A 25,664-nucleotide genomic window follows, 5' to 3' on the forward strand; every position below is an offset into this window, starting at 1 on the left:
TTTTGAAAAGAAAGATGGTTGTTTATCAAGAAATTCGACTAATTTGATTCAAAGATCCAAGTAAATTTATTATCAAAGTACATAAAAGTCACCATATACAGCCCTAAGATTCAATTTCTTGTGGAAGTACTCAGCAAATCTATAGAATAGTCCACTGATGGCCCATGGATTTTTGATTTCTTCCTCTTGTAGTCAGTAATCAGCTCTTTGGTTTCATTGATGTTGAGTGAGAAGTTATTGTTGAGGCACCATTCAACCGGATTTTCAATTTCCCTCCTATATGCCAATTCGTCACCACCTTTGATTCTGCCAGTAACAGTGGTGTCATGAGCAAACTTATATATAGTACTGGTGTTATACTTAGCCTCACAGTCATAAATACAACGCGAGTGGAGCAGGGAGCAGAGCACACAGCTTTATGGTGCACCTGTGCTGATGGTGATTGTGGAGGAGATATAGTTGCCAATAAAAACTGACTGGGGTCTGCAAGTGAGGAAATCGAAAATCCAGTTGCACAAGGAGGTATCAACGTCTAGGTCTTGGAGATTATTGATTAATTTCGAGGAGATGACAGTGCTGAATACTGAGCTGTAGCCAATATTGAGCATCCTGAAGAATGTATCTTCACTGTCAGATGTTCCAGGGCCGAGTGAAGAGTCAATGAAATGGCATCTACTATTGTCTTTATTATTGAAAAAGATTCCATTATTAATAAGGGTTAGTCAGTAATTTTATTTCCATAAATTTAGAGTTACGTTAGTTATTTAAGTGTGAATACTTTTTGCCTTAGAGTGAATTTTATTCACTTGCAAGAAATGCATACAGTGACATGGGCATAAAAGGTCTTTATACTGCAGCAAACTTACACTTTAAATGTTACCTAAAATATTGTGCTTTGGCATCAGCAACATACAGAAAGGAAACTAATCTGATATTTAATCATCCTTTCCTATTTCGTAACTTAAATTAATTCTTGTCAATACAATGATGATGACCAATCTCACTTAAACATAAATTGATTATTGCTCTCAATTTCCTCATGACTCATTTTATCGACATGTTAATTCACACATTCAGATATGGATTTAGAATTCTTCAACAATAGTTTATTTGCACAACTGCATTTCAATAGACCAAAGACAGGACACACGTATAGAACAGTACCTATCTTAAAGCTTTGGTATCCATGCAGTACTTCTCAGTTATATTGATAAACAAAGAAAATAGGTATTTAATTTACACAAACACTAAACAGAACTACTGGCTGTTTTATACATCTTTACAAGGAACTGAATTTTCAAGTTAATTGGAAAAGTGAAATTCTATATACTTTTTTTACAAAATTCAGTTTTAATTTAATTTCCGATGAAACCTTGTCTTCCAGCCTTTCTTGCTCTCTCCTTCAGAAGACATCTTGGAATCTGTAATAGCTTTTTCTGATGCAGATGTAACTACAATTGTAGGAATACTTGCTTTACTCTGTTTTCCGCTCTCGTTTGAAGATGGGTAGTTATCTAAACAGATTCAGGAAGATATAACAAGGACCAAAGTATTACAATAATATTTAAGAAATTTCCTCAAGCTTGTTCCACTATGTACTTAATTAATAGCTAATTTGTATTTTAGCTTTCTTTTACCTGCCATATAATTGAAATACCTCTGGCTACAAAATTATCAACCTGCTTTAAAATTTCTTTTTTTTGGCCTGATGAAGGGTATGTGTGGTGGGTTCAGAGCCAGGGAATGCAATTTTAAGTCCTGAAATGCTCCGGGACATTTCAGCCTTAATGCTAAATGTAGTGCTACCTAACTCTGAACAAAACTCTTCAAAGCAAACGATCAGGTTCTACAGTATTCATTCACCACTTTTAAACATCAATTATTTCATTCAGAACATCTGACAGGAACCTGAAAGAACATGCTGTCAGGGCAATTACTTAATTGTGACAGAAGTGAAGCAGTTTGATTCTTTAAAGTCTGGTTCATCATATGAAGAGAGATCAATGTAACCGAGACTATACTCTCGAGGGTCTGAAAAATAAGAGATGGTCTTATTGAAAAATATGAAAGCTTATGGAACTTCACAGTGGAGTTACACAATTGATACTCCTCCTGGACTGGGGTGTCCAGAAACAAGTTTCATCATGTCAAGGAAAGCAGATGGCCTCTCAGGAGAGAGAAATAACATTTCTTCATCTGGACAGGGAGAGAGCGAAGGAATCCAGTCACTGACTACATTCAAAGCCGAGATTGGTGCACTGTTAGAAATTAAGGCCATCAAAGCAGTCAAGAATTAGTGGAGAAAAGTGACACTGAAGTAAAAAGCAGAGCGGGTATGGGGAGCCTATTCCTACTTCTGTTTCTTTGTTTTTATACGAATGTATTCCTTCTCTTCATTTTACCTACCAAAATGTATCTCTTCACACTTCTAAATTAAATATAATCTGCAATGTGTCATTCTATTCCACTAGCCTTCTGCGAACATGGTTTATTGCTACTCTCTTTTTTAAACATTGAACTAAATTGCATTTATTTCTGGGTCTAAAATGTCTGTTCCTTTGTTGGATTTTGGATGTATTGTTGCAGTAAAACAAATCCTGAACAGAACATGAAGGTTTTTGATGAAGCTTACAACACATCAAGCTCCAAATGACAGGATTTTCATTGACCTGATGCCTGATAGTTACTGACATCAGTCAAGGGAAAATCTGCACTACAGATGATTGGATTTTTGTGAGAAGCTTTCTGTGAGGGTTACAACAAAGTACACAAATTCACCACCGTTTGGCTAAAGAAATTTCTCTGCATCTGTTTTGAAAAGGTGCCCCCCCTATCCTGAGGTTATGCCCTCTTGCCCTAGACTTTCCCACCATGGGAAAAATCCTTTCCACATCTACTCTGTCTAAGCCTTTCAACATTCGAAAGATTTCAGTGAGATCCCCCCTCATCCTTCTGAATTCCAGCAAGTACAGACCCAGAGCCATCAAACATTCCTGGTATGATAACCCTTTCATTCCTGGAATCATCCTTGTGAACCTCCTCTGAACCCTCTCCAATGCCAGCATATCTTTTCTAAGATAAGGGGTCCAAAACAGTTCATAATACTCCAGGTGAGGCCTTTACAAAGCCTCAGCATCACCCCCTTGCTATTGTATCCTAGATCTCTTGAAATGAATGCTAACATGGCATTTGCCTTCCTCACCACCGACTCAACCTGCAAGTTAACCTTTAGGATGTTCTGCACAAGGACTCGAAACTCCCTTTGCATTTCAGATTTTTGGATTTTCTCCCCGAGTAGAAAATAATCCACACGTTTATTTCTACTACCAAAGTACATGACCACACATTTTCCAACATTGTATTTCATTTGCCAGTTTCGATTATGACTTCAAAACCTGGGCTATAATCTTTGTTTCTCTCTGCTCATGGATACTGCTTGACTTGCTGAGTATTTTCAGTGCTTTCTGTAAGACAATATGTACAAATGATTGCTGGGGAACACTTGTGTTGTTTCGTTCATTCAGAACTGTGATTCAGAAGTGTTTTGTTGTGCAAGTTAACAATAACCTTTTAAGTCAATTCTCTAATGTAGATGCTTACAAATTGTTGTGAATATACCTACCGGGTTACGCAGAACATATGAATGGTGGCTAGAGAAAGATTACTAACAGAAATCCTTTCATGCTCTTCAGCACTGACACAAGGTAGATACGACACAAACTGATGACTTTGTTCATTTCCACGGGTGCTGCCTAACCTGCTGAGTTCTTCTGGCATTTTGTGTATGTTGGTTTGGATTTCTTGTGTTTAAGTGGATATTGCCTGGGTTGGAGCTTTTCAGTTTTAAGGAGAGACTGGAGAGGCAAGGTCTGCTTTCCCCAAAGCAGAAGAGGTTAAGAGGAACATTATTAAGGTATCTTTGGTGTCAGTAGACTGTAAGAAGTGTTTCCCATATCAGAGGTAAGCAAAATTATAGGGCTGATTTGGGGTAAGTGGTAATAGGTTTAGGGTGGCGGGTAAGAAGTTTAAAGAAGATCCAAGGGTTTTTTTTTCCACTCAAGAGTGACGTATACCTGGAAAGCACTGCCTGAGAGAGTGCTGGAAGCGGAGTCACTGATAGAGTTCTTTTCACAGAGCCAATGAGCACTTCTAGATTCAAATGCTCATCTAGAGATTTGGAGAGGACAAAAGAAATCACTGTGGACTTAAGGAAGATGCAGACCAACTATCCCCCTCTGCCAATACATGGCTCCTCCAAAGAGAGAGTGAAGTGCACCAAGTTCTTGGGAGTTCACTCACAGATTATTTCACCTGGTTTCTTAATATCACCTCCCTGAACAAGAAGGCACAGCAAACAGCGCCTCGACTTCCGAAGAAGATTGCGGTAAGCCAGGCTCCCAGCCCTCACCTTCACTGTGTTTTACAGGAGCAGCATCAAGAGCATCCTGACAAGTTGTATCGCCATCTAGTACGGGAACAGTCAAGCATTGGACCCCTGGTCTCTACAAAAGTGTGAGAACAGCTGAGAGGATCATAAGGGTTTCTTTCCCAGCCAGTGGGGACATTTATCAGGAGCGCTGCATTTGCAGGGCCCTTAGTATTATTAAGGATCCCACCCATCCACCCAGCATCCTCTTTGACTTTCTATCATCATACAGGAGATTATGATGCATAAAATCAAGAACGGTCAGGATGAGAAACAGTTTCTTCCCCTCAGGCCATTAGGCTTCTGAACTCCCTGCCGCAGGTATGTCAGGGCTAATCTGTTCCATATCTTACAATATTTAACATTAATGCACTGCAGTTTGTTATTTTATGTGTGCTTCACCTGTGGATTTTATCCTTATCTTCATAAGTTATCGTGTGTAATTTGTTTTTACACCCTGTTTCAAAGAAACGTTGGCTCGTTTGTACATACATTATAAACGTTATATACATGCAGTTAATGACAATAAGCTTGATAAAAGGTGAAATCGTTTTGTACATCTGAAATAGACGATGGGAACCAAATGCTTGTCAGATTTTTACCCTTATTTTCCGTGTTGCTGCTTCCGGTACCCATGGACAAAAGATGATACCCTGCAGCCCAAACCGCTCCACTGTTTGGGTAACTGTGTGACGCAATCCGTGACGCGAATCAGATGACGGGTTCTCCGCCTTGATGACGTCACGCGACTTCGCGCGAGAGTTGGAGCGGCCGGTTGACGGAAAGAGGCTGCGAGTCTGGGTAACTGGTACGGCAGCCCGGAGATCATGGACGGTAAGGCTGCTTCTTGGGCTGAGCGGGGGGTTGTTGGCAAGTGGGAGCCAGACTCGACGAATAGGCGGTGCGCGTTTCCTTTTTTCACCCATTGGCCAACTGGGAGTCGGGTGACCGGTGCCCGGAGCCGAGACCCTGAACCGGGCCCCGTCGGGCTTGTTGGTGCTGGTCGCCAGCCGGGTTTGGGGTTGTACATCGGAAGTGGCACTTGGGACCCATGCAGGTGCGGCAGGAGGAGTCGGGAGGTGCTTCCTCCTCACATCCAATTGAAAGGGAAGCTAGGGGAGGTGGTTGGCAGTGCTTCCTTAAGGTTGGGCTTCAGGAAGCAGAGCATTGAAATGACCCATGTTTGTTAAGTGCACTCCCCTTATTCAAGACATTCCAAAGTATTTGTCATTGAAGGAATCGAATATGAAGTGTAGCCTCACACATAAAAATTGCTGGTGAATGCAGCAGGCCAGACAGCATCTATAGGAAGAGGTACAGTCGACGTTTCGGGCCGAGCCCCTTCGTCAGGACTAAATGAAAGAAGAGATAGTAGGAGATTTGAAAGTGGGAGGGTGAGGGGGAGATCCAAAATGATAGGAGAAGACAGGTGGATGGAGCCAAGAGCTGGACAGTTGATTGGCAAAAGGGATATGAGGCTGGAGAAGGGAGAAGATCATGGGACGGGAGGCCTAGGGAGAAAGAAAGTGGGAGGGGGGAAGCCCAGAGGATGGGCAAGGAGTATAGTGAGAGGGACAAAGGGAGAAAAAGAGAGAGGAAAAAAATAATAATAATAAATAAATAACGCATGGGGTACGAAGGTGAGATGGGGCATTAGCGGAAGTTTGAAAAGTCAATGTTCATGCCGTCAGGTTGGAGGCTACCTAGACGGAGCATAAGGTGTTGTTCCTCCAACCTGAGTGTGGCTTCATTTTGACAGTACAGGAGACCGTGGATAGACATATCAGAATGGGAATGGGACATGGAATTAAAATGTGTGGCCACTGGGAGATCCTGCTTTCTCTGGCGGACAGAGCATAGGTGTTCAGCGAAACGGTCTCCCAGCCTGCGTCGGGTCTCATCAATATATAGAAGGCCGCATCGGGAGCACCGGACGCAGTGTATCACCCCAGCCGACTCACAGGTGAAGTGTCGCCTCACCTGGAAGGACTGTCTGGGGCCCTGAATGGTGGTGAGGGAGGAAGTGTAAGGGCATGTGTAGCACTTGTTCCACTTACAAGTGTAAGTGCCGGGAGAGAGATCAGTGGGGAGGGATGGAGGGGAACGAATGGACAAGGGAGTCGCGTAGGGAACCATCCCTGCAGAAAGCGGGGTGGGGGGGGGAGGGAAAGATGTGCTTAGTGGTGGAATCCCGTTGGAGGTGGCGGAAGTTACAGAGAATAATATGTTGGACCCGGAGGCTGGTGGGGTGGTAGGTGAGGACCAGGGGAACCCTATTCCTAGTAGGGTGGCGGGAGGATGGGGTGAGAGCGTGAAATGGGAGAGATGTGTTTGAGAGCAGAATTGATAGTGGAGGAAGGGAAGCCCCTTTCTTTAAAAAAGAAGGACATCTCCTTCGTTCTGGAATGAAAAGCTTCATCCTGAGAGCAGATGTGGTGGAGACGGAGGAATTGCGAGGAGGGGATGGCATTTTTGCATGAGACGGTGAAAAGCAGGATTTCCCAGTGGCCACACATTTTAATTCCATGTCCCATTCCCATTATGATATGTCTACTCACGGTCTCCTCCACTGTCAAGATGAAGCCACACTCAGGTTGGAGGAACAACACCTTATATTCCGTCTGGGTAGCCTCCAACCTGATGGCATGAACATTGACTTCTCTAACTTCCGTTAATGCCCCACCTCCTCCTCGTACCCCATCCGTTATTTATTTATTATTATTATTTTTCCCCCTCCCCCTCCCCCATCCTCTGGGCTTCCCCCCTCCTTTTTTTTCTCCCTCAGCCTCCCATCCCATGATCTTCTCCTATCCTTTTGCCAATCAACTTTCCAGCTCTTGACTCCATCCCTCCCCCTCCTGTCTTCTCCTATCATTTTGGATCTCCCGCTCCCTCTCCCACTTTCAAATCTCATACTATCTTTTCTTTCAGTTAGTCCTGACGAAGGGTCTCAGCCCAAAACGTCAACAGTACCTCTTCCTATAGGTGCTGCCTGGCCTGCTGCGTTCACCAGCAATCTTTATGTGTGTTGCTTGAAATTCCAGCATTTGCAGATTTCCTCGTGAAGTGTAGCCTATTTTTTTTTCAGCCAGTACTGGTGGCCAACTTTGCACAACAATATCAGCACCACTGTCTTCAAATTTCTCTCCAACTCACATCGTCCTGATTTGGCAATATGCTATTTCTATGCTGCTGGCTCTCAATAGATGAACTCCCTCCTCAGTAGTCAGTTACTATCATTTCACTGTGCACTGTAGCAATTCAAGGAGGTGGATTACCGTGTCCCTCTTGGAATTCAATTAGGGAATGATACTAAATTGCTGGTCTTGATGCTTTTGTTCTGGGAATAATTAAAAATAAGAGAAGACCAAATAATATGTGCAGATTTGGAGAGGATGTCATCCATGCCTTTTGAGAGATGTGATGAACGCAGAAACCTGATCATTTTTAAGTTGGGGTAGATAAATGTGTGGATCAATGGGCATGCGGAGTTGATGTTCTGATCAGACCAAATTTCTGTTGCTGTTTGTAAGGAATTTGTACGTTCCCCCTGGGACTGCATAGGTTTCCTCTCAGTGCTGCAGTTTCCCCCTACAGTTCAAAGATGTACCAGTTAGATCGCTGTAAATTGTCCTGTGACTTAGGCTAGGTTTAAATCGGGGAATTGCAGGGTGGTGTGGCTTGAAGGAGGAGAAAGGCCTATTCTGTGCTGTATCTCAATAAGTAAATAAAATGTCTGAGCATCCGTTAGTCTTGCGAGACCATGGATCTGTGCCTGGAAAGTCTTCACTCTCCAGGGCACAGGCCTGGGCAAGGTTGTATGGAAGACCAGCAGTTGCCCATGCTGCAAGTCTCCCCTCTCCACGACACCAATGTTGTCCAAGGGAAGGGCATTAGGACCCATACAGCTTGGCACCAGTGTCGTCGCAGAGCAATGTGTGATTAAGTGCCTTGCTCAAGGACACAACATGTTGCCTCGGCTGGGGCTCGAACTCACGACCTTCGGGTCGCTAGTCCAATGCCTTAACCACTTGGCTACGTGCCCACTGGTGTCTGAGCAGACTGGTGGGTTAGTGGCTGACTGCTGCAAATTCCCGTTTGAAAACTTCCATTGATTACATGACCTATGGGAGAAAATTACATGTTACTTTAGAAAGGCAGCACTTCCAACAATGCAGTGCCACCTGAAGTGGCACTGTTAATGTAAATGAATTCCGTGAAGTGTTGACAATTGAGGTATGAATGCACTGTTGTTCAACAAAAGCTGACTGCAAAATTGGCAATTTATGTTATTAACACAGTAACATTGAGAACTTGTGCCAAACCCAAAATACCATCTGCAAATCTGGTTGCCAAATCATCAAGAGAAAATGAAGTCATTGCAAAGATAAGTTATAAGGATGAAAGGAGAAATTAAGGGAAATGCATCAGGAAATTCAGATTGGCAGCATCTCCACAATCTCCCTCAGCACAAGGGCGCTTAGCCTCTGCTCCACTCGCTTTACATTTATTACTGAGAGGCTAAGTTCAGCTCCAATACTATATACAAGTTTGCTGATGACATTACTGTTGTTGGCCAAATCAAGCGTGGTTATGAATCAGGATATAGAAGGGAGATTGAAGTGGCTGAGTGGTGCCACAACAGCTGCCTCTCACTTAATGTCAGCTAGACCCAGGAGATGATTATTGATTAACAGGTAGTTGAAGCCAGAGGTCCATGAGCCAGTTGTCATCAGGGGATCAGAAGTGGAGAGGGTCAGCAAGTTTAAATTCCCCAGTGTTGTCACTTCAGAGGATCTGCCCTGAGTCCAGCATGTAAGGGCCATTATGAACACAGGAGGCACAGTAGTGCTTCTGCTTTCTTAGAAGTTTGCAAAGGTTCAGCATATCATCTAAAACATTGACAGACTTTTATAGATGTGTGGTGGAGATGACAAAAAGTAGTGGACACAGCCCAGTCCATCACAGATAAAGACATTCCCAATATTCAGCACGTCTACATGGAGCGCTGTTGCAGGAAAGCAGCATCCATCATCAAGGCCCCCCACCATCCAGGCCATGTTCTCTTCTCGCTGCTGCCACCAGCAGGAAGGTGCATGAGCCTTGGGATCTGCACCGCCAGGTTAAAGAACAGTTGAACACTACCCCTTGAACCAGAGAGGATAACTTCACTCAACTTCACCTGCCCCAGCACTGTTCTGTTCACCTTGAACTAGACTCAATTTTCGTGGACTCTTAAGTGAGTGTACTCAAAATTTATTGATTTATTATTATATTTCTTTTTGTTTTTTTATTTGCACAACTTGTCACACGTTGATTGTTGTCGACACTGTTGGATGACATTACAAATATCGATTGGCATCTCCCTAGAGCGAGGGGTTTAGATAGGGTGGAGTTTATTAGGTGTGTTCAGGAAGGTTTCTTGACACAATATGTAGATAAGCCTACAAGAGGAGAGGCTGTACTTGATTTGGTATTGGGAAACGAACCTGGTCAGGTGCCGGATCTCTCAGTGGGAGAGCATTTTGGAGATAGTGATCACAATTCTATCTCCTTTACAATAGCATTGGAGAGAGATAGGAACACACAAGTTAGAAAAGCGTTTAATTGGAGTAAGGGCAATAATGAGGCTATCAGGCAGGAAATTGAAGCTTAAATTGGGAACAGCTTTTCTCAGAGAAAAGTACGCAAGAAATGTGGCAAATGTTCAGGGGAGATTTGTGTGGAGTTCTGCATTGGTACGTTCCAATGAGACAGGGGAGTTATGGTAGGGTACAGGAACCATGGTGTACAAAGGCTGTAATAAATCTAGTCAAGAAGAAAACAAAAGCTTACAAAAGGTTCAGAGAGCTAGGTAATGTTAGAGATCTAGAAGATTATAAGGCTAACAAGAAGGAGCTTAAGGAAATTAGAAGAGCCGGAAGGGGCTATGAGAAGAGCTTGGCAGGCAGGATTAAGGAAAACTCCAAGGCATTCTACAAGTACGTGAAGAGCAAGAGGATAAGACGTGAAAGAATAGGACCTATCAAGTGTGACGGTGGGAAAGTGTGTATGGAACCGGAGAAGATAGCAGAGGTACCTAATGAATACTTTACTTCAGTATTCACTATGGAAGAGGATCTTGGTAATTGTAGTGATGACCTGCAGCAGACTGAAAAGCTTGAGAATGTAGATATTAAGAAAGAGGATGTGCTGGAGCTTTTGGAAAGCATCAAGTTGGATAAGTCACTGGGACCGGATAAGGTGTACCCCAGGCTACTGTGGGAGGTGTGGGAGAAGATTGCTGAGCCTCTGGTGATGATCTTTGCATCATCAATGGGGACAGGAGAGGTTCCGGAGGACTGGAGGGTTGCGGATGTTTTTGCTTTATTCAAGGAAGGGAGTGGAGATAGCCCAGGAAATTATAGACCAGTGAGTCTTACCTCAGTGGTTGATAAGTTGATGGAGAAGATCCTGAGAGGCAGGATTTATGAACATTTGGAGAGGTATAATATGATTAGGAATAGTCAGCATGGCTTTGTCAAGGGCAGGTCGTGCCTCACAAGCCTGATTGAATTTTTTGAGGATGTGACTAGACACATTGATGAAGGAAGAGCAGTAGATGTAGTGTATATGGATTTCAGCAAGGCATTTGATAAGGTACCCCATGCAAGGCTTATTGAGAAAGTAAGGAGGCATGGGATCGAAGGGGACATTGCTTTGTGGATCCAGAACTGGCTTGTCCACAGAAGGCAAAGACTGGTTGTAGACGGGTCATTTTCTGCATGAAGGTCGGTGACCAGTGGTGTGCCTGAGGGATCTGTTCTGGGACCTTTACTGTTCGTGATTTTTATAAATGACCTGGATGAGGAAGTGGGGGGATGGGTTAGTAAGTTTGCTGATGACATAAAGGTTGAAGGTGTTGTGGATAGTGTGGAGGGCTGTCAGATGTTACAGCGGGACATTGATAGGATGCAAAACTGGGCTGAGAAGTGGCAGATGGAGTTCAACCCAGTTAAGTGTGAGGTGGTTCATTTTGGTAGGTCAAATATGATGGCAGAATATAGTATTAATGGTAAGACTCTTGGCAGTGTGGAGGATCAGACAGATCTTGGGGTCCGAGTCCATAGGATGTTCAAAGCAGCTGTGCAGGTTGACTCTGTGCAGCATGCAAACCGGGCCCTTTGCTCCAATTTGTCTGCCCGAGTTGTCCTGTGTTTGGCCCATATTCTTATCTTCCCTGTCTATGTTCCTAATGTAACACACACAGAATGCTGGAGGAACTCAGCAGGTCAGGCAGCATCTATGGAGGGGCATAATGGGTTGACGTTTCAGACCCAATCATTCATCAGGACATCCACCTGGATTTCCAACATCTGCAGAATCTCTGTGTTTATGTTCTTAATGTCTTTTAAATGTTTAGTCGTACCCATCTCTACAGCTTCCTCTGGCAGCTTGCTGCACATACCCACCCAGCTATGTGGGGAAAAAGTTGCCCTTGGGTCCCTTTTAAATGTTTCCTATCATCTTAAATCTATGTCCTCTTGTTTTAAATTTCCTTACCCTGGGGAAAAGACTGACCTTATCAATGTCCTCATGATATAATCAGTACAAAGTGCTTCTTTCTTGGCAGTAAAATAAATTGCAATGGGATCTTTAATGTAAATGTATGTGATTTTAAAAATGTTTTGTTTTTATCAGTAACGTGTGGCCATTTCTCTTTCTTACAGATACCTTGTTTCAATTACGGGTAAGTACAAAAATTTTGTCAATTTGATTTTTTTTTCCAATTTCAGTCCCTTTAAAACTCTCTTGCAGCTTGCCCTAACTAACTTCATACTTTGCCTTACACTGTTAGCTATTTAATTATTTAATCTGTACGTTATGTTACTCTATTGCACACGTGTGCTTTTCCTTCTTCCCCCTTTCTATTCTTTTATCATTGCTTAAGCTCCTCAAGCTCTTGTTCACACCCACCTGATTTAGGATTGTTCTGTTCTGTCAACAGATGGATCTTTTATTTGTAAGTTTCAATTCAGTTAGCACAAGTATATTGATAATGAGGTTGCTCATCTACACCCTTAATTTTATACTATTTCTGTGGTGACCATTGCTTTTATCTTCTGTTATGGTACCAGTATACTGCAGCACTTATTTCCTCCTCTAGTATATGTAACCATTGAATTCAGTTTATTACTTGTTTATAAATTCTTTCACCTCGCCACCATGCCTCACCTGTACAGATTCTACTGTACTAAAATCCTGTTCTCCATCACTGATGGCCCCTGTTACCCTGCTGTCTATTGTGGTGATCACCATATTTGTGCATAGTGGTTTCTCAATACTTACATGTCCAAAGATATATTTGTTGGGGGGAGGTGGTGGAAGAGACCAAGGTATAGCCTGGAGTCAACTCAGAAGTGCATGGATTCACAGAAAGAAAATTATGAACCAACAAGGACTGAGTGTCCATTTCTGTTAAGCTGTTGTGTAATTTAATGTTGGTATTTCCACAATATTGCAATTTTGTTTGGTGTTGGAGGATGAGTATTGTGTGTTCATGTAAGAGTTGGTTGCTGAACATCTATTATATTGCACATCTGAGGAATTGGTTTGCAAGTCCAGTGAGAACAGTTTTTCACAAAAGAAGGCTTCTTTAAGATGGATGATATTCTGCTTTAATTGTGGCTGCATCCATTCAAGCAAACATTTTCTAATACAAATCTGGTTTGGGTCCTGCGAACAAAGTGAAGACTTGAGAGATTTGGCGATAAACTACTGTTTATCCAGCTGCTTCTCTGTTGTTGCTATGGGTTGACTATCTTTAATGCAGCTGAATGTGACTTCAGTTCTCTTCTCATTGCAGCCTTGTCCAAATCTGATCGAAAGACTTGAATTCTACAATCAGCCCGTGGCGTTGTTGTAGTCAAAGCGGCATTGGCCCTAATGTGTGATTAAGGAGCTTTGATTAAACTGGTCAGCAGGAGTTAAAGAACAAAACACTTGCTGCTTGGAATCATTTTCACACAAAGCCAGATGGTTTTGGCTGTTGGTGATCAATTAGTTATCTGAGCCTCCAGACACTGTTGCACAGGGCCATGCTCTACACCTAACCTCTTCCTGTTGTTTTATCAGTGAACTTGTTTTAACCCTGAAGTCAGAAGTGGAGATGCTTACTGACAATTGCACAATTTTCAATTCCATTTTCATGTCATTAAATGAAGCAAACCCCATCTGCAAGACCTGGGAAACAATTGGGATAACAAGTGGCAAGTGTAATTGTTGCTCAAGTTCAGACAGTGACTATCTCCAGCAGCTCATTTGATTGGAAACCTATCCATCACCCAAAACATACACTCACTTGCCTCCTGATTCACTTTGTTGCAATATATACCGTTTATAAAGTGTAGTCTATTCATATACTTGGGTAACAGTACCTCCTGAACATTAAACTCCACCAAGAAGGAAGAACATGGCAGCAGGGGCATTGGAGTGTCCACCACTTGCGAGTTCCTCTTTGCTGGCTCTTAATCCTAGAACTCTTCGTCTGATTCTTGGTAGGTGTCAAAAGTGTAATTGAAGTGGCCTAGGAGGGTGACTACAGTATTTTGTGGACACACTTGCCTGTGACTTTTATTTGGTAAATGCACTCTGGAATATCTTAACTATCTCCACTAAGAGTTTGTGACAATAAACTCTATAACAGTGATGCAGTTTAATATCAGGATCAAGTTGTTCAGTTTGCTCTTGTTTCAGGTAGTTGTTACCAAGCACTTCTCTGGAAATATTACTTCAATTTCTCACCCTAAACCTTGTACCTTATGCTGCTCTGCAGTGAATTGTCTTGGTCCTTCATTGATTTGCATGTCGTGATACCTTGTGGGGGGGGGGGGGGGTCTTGGCTGCCATCTTGTTTTCATCTCGATAATGAAGCAATGTTATGCTTCCCAACTAAGTTTGCCCACTATAAGAGCCAAGTGGGTAATATGCTTAAAGCAGATATCTCTTTAACCTCCTACCTATTTCTGAGGTACAATTATAATAGGTAAACCATGTTTTTTTTTATTTAAAATGTCTACACTGCTTTCCCTTAGCCAGATGCTATATCCAAAGTATATGGATTTTATGCCAAACTTGGGAGTAGTTCTGTTCCATTTTGTGACTACACCGTCAGAAGAACAAGTCCTTGAGTTTTCCTGTTTTAAGGACAGCAAACTGGTTAAGGACAGCAAACTCTTTTGTTTTCTCTAATTACACTTTAAAACTGACAATTTTGGGAGTGTATCCATTCCAATTAAATGAAAAAAATCTAAAACTTTGTGTCATTGATAATGTGCTTCCCTTTAGGCACTGCTAATTTTCACTTTTCTGTGGCGTAATCTGTGTCATCGACAATGACCATGAAAATACACATTTTAGGGTACTTCAGGACTATTTATGTTATTTCAAGAAATCTTTTAACTTTTGTTGCTAGAGGCCAAGAAGGTTTTTATTGGAAGGTTATAATTTTAACTTCCTCTCTGACTCTTTAAAAACTTGTAGGAATTTTTCCATTAACATAGTATTTTAAAATACAGTGCTTCTCATAATAAACTGTAGATAATCTTTCTGCTTATTTTCATTGATATTCCAACTTCTATTTCACACACCATAAACTACTTTAGTTATAAATGTGCTCTTTCTGGTCTGAGAATTCCTCGATGTTGTTGGTTGCTCAGTATTCTTGATAACATTGTTCTAGGATTCCAAAGATCCCTGTAATTGGCACCAGAGACCACCGACTGCCCTAAAGCGACAAATCGGCATTACAGAGATTGCTGAGTCTTTGTATGCAACTAAGTTTGATGTTGGTGATGAATGCCATGATTAACTGCAAAACTTCGACTGCAGATTAATTTTCACTTGAGTTCTCTGCATTTCATGTTGCATTGGTAATTGGTTTATTATTGTCATGTACTAAGGTAGAGAGAAAAACCTCTCTCATACTATTAATAACAATCAATTCATTACAACCTTGCATTGAGGTAATACAAGGTAAAACAACTATAGAATGCAAAATAGTGTTGCAGAGGAAGTGCTGTGCAGGTAGACAATAAGGTGAAAGGTCATAATGAGGTAGATTGTGAGGTCAAGAGTCCATCTTATTGTGCTGGAAAACCTTTCAAAAGTCTTCTAAAAGCAGGATAGAAGCTGTCCTTGAACCCAGTGGTCTGTTCTCTCAGGCTGTTGTATTTTCTGCCCAGTTGGGGGAGGTGCAGAGAGGTTAGATTTACCTACTGGAAGACTTCCGACTAATTGCTTGTAGAGCAAATGGAAAATTTGGGGTGATATTACTGAGATTCTTTTCAGTTTATTGGAGGTGCCAAACTTTGAATTAAAATGATTAACAGATGCCAAGTCTGTCATCTCAGGCGAGAGCCAAAATGGTCCATGCCCATATTGGCAGCCATTTGGTGTTTGAGACAACTTGTAGAATTTTCATCAATTTTGAGATTGACTACCAATTTCCAAAAGGAGGAGCAAATTAATAATACTAATAATTACTAATAAAATACTCCTTATAAGCTGGCTTTGTGAGAAAACATTCCACTTGGCACACCAGAACTAGAAGTTTCCAAACTTAATAACTGGTTTGGTTGATCTAAAACAAACAAGAAATGGTGAGGTAGGGTTTTTGGCTAAGCGTAATGTGTTTAGGATATCAATAAGAAAAATCTCCTTATCCTCTAACCCTTCTAATTGTCACCATCATCTCACTGCATCTCCATGGTCAACTAAATACCATCAAAGAAACATAGAAAACCTACAGCACAATACAGGCCCTTCGGCCCACAAAGCTGTGCTGAACATGTCCTTACCTTAGAAATTACCTAGGGTTACCCATAGCCCTCTATTTTTCTGAGCTCCATGTACCTGTCCAGGAGTCTCTTAAAAGGCCCTATCATATCCGCCTCCACCATCGCCGCTGGCAGCCCATTCCACGCACTCACCACTCTCTGTGTTTTTAAAAAAAACAACTTACTCCTAACATCTCCTCTGTACCTATTTCCAAGTAGCTCAAAACTGTGCCCTCTCATAATAGCCATTTCAGCCCTGGGAAAAAGCCTCTGACACACGATCAATGCCTCTCATCATCTTATATACACCTCTATCAAGTTACCTCTCATCCTCGGTTGCTCCAAGGAAAAAAGACCGAGTTCACTCAGCCTATTCTCATAAGGCAACATCCTTGTAAATCTCCTCTGCACCTTTTCTATGGTTTCCACATTCTTCCTATGATGAGGCAACCAGAACTGAGCACAGTAGTAGTCTGACCAGGGTCCTGTATAGCTGCAACATTACCTCTCGGCTCCTAAACTCAATTCCATGTTTGTTGAAGGCCAATGCACCGTATGCTTTCTTAACCACAGAGTCAACCTGTGCAGCAGCTTTTAGTGTCCTATGGACTCGGACCCCCAGGATCCCTTCTTGTTCATAATACTCCTTACATTAAAATAGACACATCTCAAACCATTGGTCTGAGTGCGTCCCTTGTCTATCACCTGCCTATCTTCCCTCTCGCACTGTCTCCAAGCTTTCTCTATTTGTGTGCCAACTGCCTTTTCTTCCGTCTCTTCAGTTCAGTTCTGCCCCTAGCAATCCTAGTTTGAACTCAATAAACACACATAAAAGTTGCTGGTGAACGCAGCAGGCCAGGCGGCATCTGTAGGAAGAGGTGCAGTCGACGTTTCAGGCCGAGACCCTTCGTCAGGACTAACTGAAGGAAGAGTGAGTAAGGGAGTAACTCTCAATAGCTTAGCAAACCTCCCCGCCAGGATATGGGTTCCCCTCAGATTCAAGTGCAACCCGTCCTTTTTGTCCAGGTCACTCCTGCCCCAAAAGAGGTCTCAATGATCCAGAAATCTGAATCCCTGCCCCCTGCTCCAATCCCTCAGCCACGCATTTATCCTCCACCTCACTCTATTCCTATACTCACTGTCACATGGCACAGGCAGTAATCCCAAGATTGACTAGTGGTGTGCCACAGGGATCAGTGCTGGGTCCATTGTTATTTGTCATCTACATCAATGATCTGGCTGATAATGTGGTAAATTGGATCAGCAAATTTGCTGATGATATAAAGTTTGGAGGTGTAGTAGACAGTGAGGAAGGTTTTCAGAGCCTGCAGAGGGACTTGGACCAGCTGGAAAAATGGGCTGAAAAATGGCAGATGGAGTTTAATACAAGTGTGAGGTATTGCACATTGGAAGGACAAACCAAGGTAGAACATACAGGGTTAATGGTAAGGCACTGAGGAGTGCAGTAGAACAGAGGGATCTGGGAATACAGATACAAAATTCCCTAAAAGTGGCGTCACAGGTAGATAGGGTCATAAAGAGAGCTTTTGGTACATTGGCCTTTATTAATCAAAGTATTGAGTATAAGAGCTGGAATGTTATGATGAGGTTGTATAAGGTATTGATGAGGCCAAATCTGGAGTATTGTGAACAACAGGAATTCTGCAGATGCTGGAAATTCGAGCAACACACATCAAAGTTGCTGGTGAACGCAGCAGGCCAGGCAGCATCTCTAGGAAGAGGTACAGTCATTGTTTCAGGCCGAGACCCTTCGTCAGGATTGTGTTCAGTTTTGGTCACCAAATTACAGGAAGGATATAAATAAGGTTGAAAGAGTGCAGAGAAGGTTTACAAGGATGTTGCCAGGACTTGAGAAACTCAGTTACAGAGAAAGGTTGAATAGGTTAGGACTTTATTCCCTGGAGCGTAGAAGAATAAGGGGAGATTTGATAGAGGTATATAAAATTATGATGGGTATAGATAGAGTGAATGCAAGCAGGCTTTTTCCACTGAGGCAAGGGGAGAAAAAAACCAGAGGACATGGGTTAAGGGTAAGGGGGGAAAAGTTTAAAGGGAACATTACGGGGGGCTTCTTCACACAGAGAGTGGTGGGAGTATGGAATGAGCTGCCAGATGAGGTGGTAAATGCGGGTTCTTTTGTAACATTTAAGAATAAATTGGACAGATACATGGATGGGAGGTGTATGGAGGGATGTGGTCCATGTGCAGGTCAGTGGGACTAGGCAGAAAATGGTTCGGCACAGCCAAGGAGGGCCAAAAGGCCTGTTTCTGTGCTGTAGTTTCTATGGTTTTATGGTTCTGTGACTACCTTTGTGGTCCTGCTTCTCAACTTCCTTCCTAACTCCCTGTAGTCTGCTTTCAGGACCTCCTCCCTTTTCCTGCCTATGTTGTTGGTACCAATATGTACTGTGACCTCTGGCTGTTCTCCTTCCCACTTCAGGATATCGTGGACACGATCAGAAACATCCCGGACCCTGGCACCTGGGAGGCAAACTACCATCTGTGCTACCTTCCTGCATCCACGGAATCACCTGTCTGACCCCCAAACGATAGAGTCCTGTATCGCTGCTGCCATCCTCTTCCTTTCCCTACCCTTCTGAGCCACAGGGCCAGACACTGTGCCAGAGGTGCGGCCACTCTTGCTTCCCCCAGGTAGTCCCCTCCCCCCCCCAACAGTACTTAAGCAGGAGTACTTATTGTCAAGGGGTGCTGTCTAGCCTCTGACTCCTGCCCTTTTCCCTCCTGACTGTTACCCACTTATCTGTCTCCCCAGTTCCCACTGTGACTACCTGCCTATAGGTCCTATCTATTACCTCCTCACTTTCCCTGAACAGACGAAGGTCATCGAGCTGCATCTCCAGTTCCCTAACACGGTCCCTAAGGAGCTTCAGCTTGACGCAACTGGCACAGATGTGGCCGACCGGGAGGCTGGGAGTCTCCTGGACTTCCCACATCTGACACCAAGCATAGAACACCAGCCTCACACACATACTTCCTGTCTGTATTCTACACAAGCAACATACCTCGCCTTGACCCATTATCGCCAAAGCCTTCCTACTCTGTCTCCCTCGACTCTGACGCCTGCTCTATAAAGCTGTCTCCTTTTAAACTCTTCTCGCTGTTCTCACTGGCTGACATCCACACGCTTGCGCAGTCGTGTCTTGATCAGTGCTCAAGTCTCATTGTTCTGGGTCACAACATTTCATGCCATTGTAGTTGCTATCTATATCTGACGTTCCATGCCTGAGAATTGTAAATTGAAGCCTATTTACAGGAAAATGACAAGAATTTGAAGTTGATATTTGTGGGATATTATTTGAGCTGCTTAATGCTTTGTAGTTTACATCAAAACAACTGGAGCGATTGGCGAAGAAGGCTGAAAAAGACTCAAAAGCCGAACAAGCTAAAGTGAAGAAGGTTAGCATTCATTTTATATTTTGTTTCATTGAACTTTCCCAACTGAAACCAGCTATTTGCATTCAGAGGATTATCATGTGTGCACTGGATAGGATGAGCTTAAATTGGATAATATTTGTCACTACTTGTTTTCATCCTGTTTTTTAACAATTCTGGAGCAAGGTAGAATTGTCAAACATACTAGCCTAAAAGTTAATGCAAGTATTCAAATAATTATCAGTATACATAATTTAAGAATTAATGGCAGTTGTATGGTGTTTAACAGTGAGACAGGAAAGGCTCCAGAATGCAAAGTTGTACAGCTTTGTTCTCATCCCTTTATTATTTAATCTTTTATATTATGTTTAAAATATGATGTAAATTTGTACAACTACTCAGTTTTACTTCATTTTTTTTGTGAAATATTAGTATGCCTATCATCACCCTGATTTTGTTTTCCCCCAAGGCTCTTCAGCAAAAAAACATCGAAGGAGCAAAGATCTATGCAGAAAATGCCATCAGAAAGAAAAATGAAGGTCTGAACTGGTTACGGACAGCTTCCCGAGTTGATGCAGTAGCGTCGAAAGTGCAGACAGCAGTAACGATGAAAGGGGTATGGAGTAGTGATTTGGCTTTCTAAAAGAACTAATTTCCCTCTAACAGATGATCACTGTAACATTATAAGACATACAGTACCTATGGCAGAAATAAGTAAATGGTAGTGATGGTCATGGAATATGTAAAGCAGTTGCCTAACCAGTTCTGCTCTTTATGCTTTAGTGTATGTGCTTGTGTTGGCTTCTTGGAAATTTACCACTATATTGCTTGGAGTAGAGTGTTTCACATATGAGAATGGAATGGATTGGATAGGCTAGGTTTGTTTTCTTTAGAGTGAGGAAGTACAAAAGGTGACTTGATTGAGGTTTATAAAATTGAGTGGCAAAAAATGGGCAGTGAGGTACTTTTCTCCTGAGCACAGATAAATATGGAGGGGGGGGGTGTTAGAAGATTTTTGGTTGAAATCTGAAATTAATTTCTTGATGTTGTGGAAGCAGGTACTTCTAAGTATTTAGATGGAGGCTTGAAACAATGGCATGCGAAGTTAAATGCAGAATGCTCAAAGTGGGGTTTCTATTGACTAGTATAGACAGGATGGACAAATGGGCTTGTATCTGTGATGTTTGACTCGATGATTCAATGGAAAGTCATTTAGACACCTGGAGATAGATCAGAAGTTTGTAAGTGTTTAGAAAGCTACAGCAGCATCCTAAGAGGAAAACACAAACTTGCTTTCAATTTACTGCCAGTGTAGAGTTTTATCAGTTGGGGGGGGGGGGGGAGCAGTCTTTTGATTTTCTGTTAAAATAGAAACATTCAAGGCTTAAATATACTTTTTGATTCAGTAATTAAACACTTTGCTGAATTATGTATGATTAGGGCTTGATTGTGCATAAGTGATTTCTCTATAACTTGCTCGTACTTCTCTTGAATAGTGATATTCATTTTCGAGGTTGAAAATATTTTGAACATTCTTCATATACCTAGGTTACAAAGAATATGGCACGTGTTACACAAGGACTGGATAAGGCATTGAAGTCAATGGACTTACAAAAAATTTCTGCTGTAATGGACAAATTTGAACAACAAGTTCAAAATCTAGACGTGCACACTTCAGTAAGTACTTCAAATGTTAGTTTTTTCATTGTTGAAGACAGCAGCAAAATTTGTATACAGTAGTTATTTTTGAACAAAAATTACTCAAAATTATTTTTCCTCTTTAAATGTTCCTTGTTTCGCTTTTTCCACCTCTGTCAAAGTCAAGTGTATATATTGTTCAGTTAATTGCTACACTTTTGCCAAGTGACTTTTTGCATGATTCTAGGTGATGGAAGACTCTATGAGCTCTGCAACAACGTTAACTACTCCTCAAGAACAGGTTGACAGCCTCATTTTGCAGATTGCAGAGGAGAATGGTTTGGAGGTGATGGACCAACTGAATCAACTTCCAGCAGGTGCAACATCCCTTGGTGAATCCTCAGTACGTGACCAGGACAAGGAGGACCAGCTTTCAAGAAGGTAGGTGCTGTAGGCCACTAGTGTCGGAAATTGTTCTACAGCATGACTGATATATCTTGCCAACAATTTTATCATCCTGGCTGAGAAAAAGTCTGCAACAAAAACTGACTTAAATTGATTGAACTTATGTGGGACTGTGGTGTGGTACCAGAGAGAAATGTGACAGCTGGCAATAACACTTTTAAATTAGCATTTTTAATTATTAAGTACTGCTGTGTTCCATTAAGATTCCTTGTCATATAACACTGTTCAATAAGATTTTTCATTGGCATGTAATAGTGGTGATTACTGATACAAAAGTTCTATCTCATAACCATCAGACGAGCTGACAATTTTCACAGGTAATCCATCTTCCCCTCATTTCCTATATGTACTGGTAGGTTAATTAGCTACTGGAAATTTTCTCTTTGCGTAATAGTGCCAAAATAATCCAAAGGAATTTGGGGGTCTAAGAGAAAATAAGTTGCTGGACTAAAGAAAAATAAGAGGGATGATGCAAGTGATGAAAGCGGGCCTAGATTTGATGCGTACAGTATGTGAAAGAGAAACATTTTTTGTCAATAAAATGATCAGAACACCCATGGCAGGAAATACTGTTCTTCTTTATTCCTACTTCCTTTTCCATTGGTCTATTGTGCATTTTGCTGTTCTTTTTCTTGCCTTCTTGCTGTCACATTTTATATTTACACTCAGCTCCTACTACAAAGAAGCAACCACACTCTTCTTTCTTATTGTAAATAGTGCACACCTCCAGATGACGTGTCAATATCCAAAAATGCACATTTCTTACATTCTTATTAATCTTTTGAAGTTCAAGAGGATTCAAGTTAAGCCTAGGTTGGTTTATAGGTGTGATTAGCATTTCAAATATACTTTAAAATCACAATCTAGGCAATATATAAAACATCAATTCTTTCTGAGCTTTTTCTGTTTTTCACATTTAATAAATGTTCAGCTGAAATTTTCATTGCTTTTTTCTAGGTTGGCTGCTTTGAGGAATTGAAGATGGGATCAACATACTGTATATTCCTGGATGACAACATATAATCTGCATTATCTTGCGCTGTCCTAGTGACAGCAAAATGTACAATATGTATAATGTTCAAAAACACATACTGTCACTTTTTAGATTGATATGCTACTCTTAAACCTGGAGATATTTTAAAAAAATGGTACATTAATATCTGTATACCTCTAAACTTGCACCCTTTTAAGTTGATATTGCCATTATTGAAATTAATTTGAGTTCAATGTTTCATTAACATGTACATATGCAAATTGTTTGTAATTATGCTTTAGATCTGCAGAGAATGTACTGTCGTCAGTTACACACCTGGTCTCAGCTCTGAGACCGGCATGACTTGAATACTTCAAGATCATATTTTCCAAAATCACAGCTCTTTTTGGAAATGTTGTAAGAATTTAATTATGAAGACTACTAATTTGGTGAATTTTACAAAGAAAGGAAACACTAAACATCCAAGGACTTAATGTTTGCTTAAAATATTTTGAAGTGAATTTGTCCTACAGGACATGTTCGCTTGCTGTGAATGTCACTTCTGCTATGACCTAGAGGCCCAAATGAAGAGGTGATGGATTCTTCTTATCTGTTCTAGTGTATTAAATGGGATTGTTGGGCTATTCTGCTAAGGTTTACATTTGGTTGATAAATTTGTTTAGATCCAGAGAACTTAAGGAAACTACTGACAGATTGTACAAGTGTACTTGCAGTCTCTAATATGATAAGTACTTATCCAGTAATATTATTGGTCTGATAACCATTCAAGAAAACTTACAAGAACTGCAGGTCCATAAGCAGTTAAAATTCTTATCTTTCTTAAAGTGCCTCTTAATATCCATTTTGTTTTTGCCTAATGCTCCCTGAATTAGTATTAGTCATGTAACTGCATACTGATTGCATTTAACCTATTTTTTTTCTAAAGTAGCTCAAGTCTTTCAACATGAGCAAAAGATGGTGTTCAGTGTAAATAATTTGCATTGGCCTAGTAAATCGTAATTTGAAAGTGTATTTCAGACTTGGAGGGAAATTAAATCAGTAATAAAAATCGCAATGCTGTTCTCTGAGTTCAAGATGGCAATAGCCATGGAATGATACATTATAAAGGTGCTTTTAGAAATTATCCATAAAGATGTACACATTGTGGAAGGCTTAATGTCATGTTGGAAATACACAATTTATCCATTCTGACATACTATACTATATTATGTAGTTAAAATGCCTCACTCCTACATAACAAGCCTTGTAAGAAATGTCTGAAATCAAAAAAACTACTGTGCAACATTGATTTTTGTTCATCTATATGCATGTGAAAAATTCTGTAAATTCATTCAGTTGTTTCAGTAATCCATTTCTTTTAAAAAAAACTAATCAAATTGTAATACAACAAAAACTGTTTCAATGCTGGAAATCAATGGTCAAAGATTTTAGGACCAATTATATTAATACAGCATATTGTATATCTTCAAAGATTACAATCTAGACAAATCTCTTGAAAATCAATTATAGTTTTGCTGAGCTGAACTTTTATTAATTATGTAAAACAAACTGCTTGATCAGCTAACTTAAGAAAAATAGCTTTGTGTCAAATCAACAACTGTTTGTTTGTTCGACCTTAATTCTCCTGTTGGTGTAATTGAGCTATCATATTGCCTTTGAATTATCCTGATACAATCCATTTCCAGTGGTGCCTATGTTATTAATGATGCTGATATAAACTAAATAATATCAAAATCTACTTGCTCCATGAAGATAATTGAATCCTCAAGCATGTGGATCTGAGATGCCTAAATACAGGAAAATGCTTTAAAGTACTCCTCCTACAGTTCATTCTTGTACTTCTAATTATTTACAGCAGGGGTTCCCATCCTGGGCTCCACAGACCCCTCAGTTACCGGCAGGTATCCATAGCATTAAAAAGTTTGGGGACCCCTGATTTATGGTAATATACATTTTTTTGTGATTTAGAAACCTCCAAACATTTGAAGATATGCCTGGTTCATTTTAGTTAATACTCATTTTAAATGTATTCTGTTGACGTACAGTGTGGTTGCGTGTAATATATTGGTTGTTTAAGGCTCTTTGCCAAGATTTTTTTGATTAATGTGGAAGGTGACATTTGAAATTTTGCTTCTAATGTTTATATTTTGAAATAAAGAATTCAAATCTCAATGCCTGTTTATAATCAATGTGAGAGGAAAAAATAATTTTAACACCATCCTGTCATCAGGAGGTGTGCAAATGTTGGTAACATCAAAATCAGGTTTATTATCACTGACATATATTGTAAAATTTGTCATCTGGCAGCAGTACAGTGCAATAGATTAGAAAAAAATCCTGCAAGTTACAATAATTATTTTAAAAAAACTATAAAGTAGTGTAAATGAGAACAAAATAGTTAAGTAGTGTTGGGGGGGGTTCGTGGACCATTCATAAAATGGATGGTGAGGAGGAAGAAACTGTTCCTAAAATAGACTATGTGTCCTCAGTCTACTATGTCTCCACCCTGATGGTACTAATGAAGAGGGTATGTACTGGGTGATGAGAGTCCTTAATGATGGATGCCACCTTTGAGAGGCATTGCCTTTTGAAGATATCCTGGATGGTGGGGAGTCTAGTGCCCAAGATGGAGTGGGCTGAGTTTACAACCCCTCTGCAGCCTTTTCTGATCCTGTGCGTTAGTGCCTTTGTATTACACAGTGATGCAACCAGTCAGAATGTTCTCAACATAGAAATTTGTTAATGTTTGCTGACCTATCAAATCTCCTCAGGTTCTTAATGAAATGTATCTGCTGGTATGCCTTCTTTGTGTTGGGTCCGGAATAGATAATCAGAGATATTGACATCCAGAGACTTGAAACTGCTCACCCTTTTCACTGCTGACCCCTTGATGAGGACTGGTGTGTGTCTC

The 25,664-nt window shown here is 41.0% G+C and overlaps 1 protein-coding gene and 1 long non-coding RNA gene across 2 annotated transcripts; one reads left to right on the forward strand and one right to left on the reverse strand.

The window, feature by feature from the left end:
• Positions 1-42: 42 nt before the first annotated feature.
• On the reverse strand, positions 43-5,478 carry LOC140210671 (uncharacterized). The gene is made up of 2 exons (XR_011889269.1): positions 5,029-5,478; positions 43-1,514 (listed from the first exon to the last, which is right to left on the reverse strand). It is a non-coding gene; the product is annotated as an uncharacterized lncRNA (long non-coding RNA).
• chmp1a (charged multivesicular body protein 1A) lies at positions 5,169-24,925 on the forward strand. Its single transcript, XM_072279846.1, has 7 exons — positions 5,169-5,260; positions 12,136-12,155; positions 19,603-19,680; positions 20,126-20,272; positions 21,205-21,333; positions 21,542-21,735; positions 22,717-24,925. The coding sequence occupies exons 1-7, from the start codon at positions 5,254-5,256 to the stop codon at positions 22,736-22,738; spliced, it is 597 nt and encodes a 198-aa protein (XP_072135947.1). The 5' UTR covers positions 5,169-5,253; the 3' UTR covers positions 22,739-24,925.
• The last annotated feature ends 739 nt before the right edge of the window (positions 24,926-25,664 follow it).

This window comes from Mobula birostris, chromosome 15, assembly GCF_030028105.1.
Source record: "Mobula birostris isolate sMobBir1 chromosome 15, sMobBir1.hap1, whole genome shotgun sequence".
Classification (NCBI taxonomy): Eukaryota; Metazoa; Chordata; class Chondrichthyes; order Myliobatiformes; family Myliobatidae; genus Mobula; species Mobula birostris.

Excerpts from the sequence above, each read along its gene's own strand:
- chmp1a (XM_072279846.1), top strand. Across the intron at positions 21,334-21,541 it reads ATCTAGACGTGCACACTTCA|GTGATGGAAGACTCTATGAG; the intron begins GTAAGTACTTCA and ends GCATGATTCTAG. Across the intron at positions 21,736-22,716 it reads GAGGACCAGCTTTCAAGAAG|GTTGGCTGCTTTGAGGAATT; the intron begins GTAGGTGCTGTA and ends GCTTTTTTCTAG.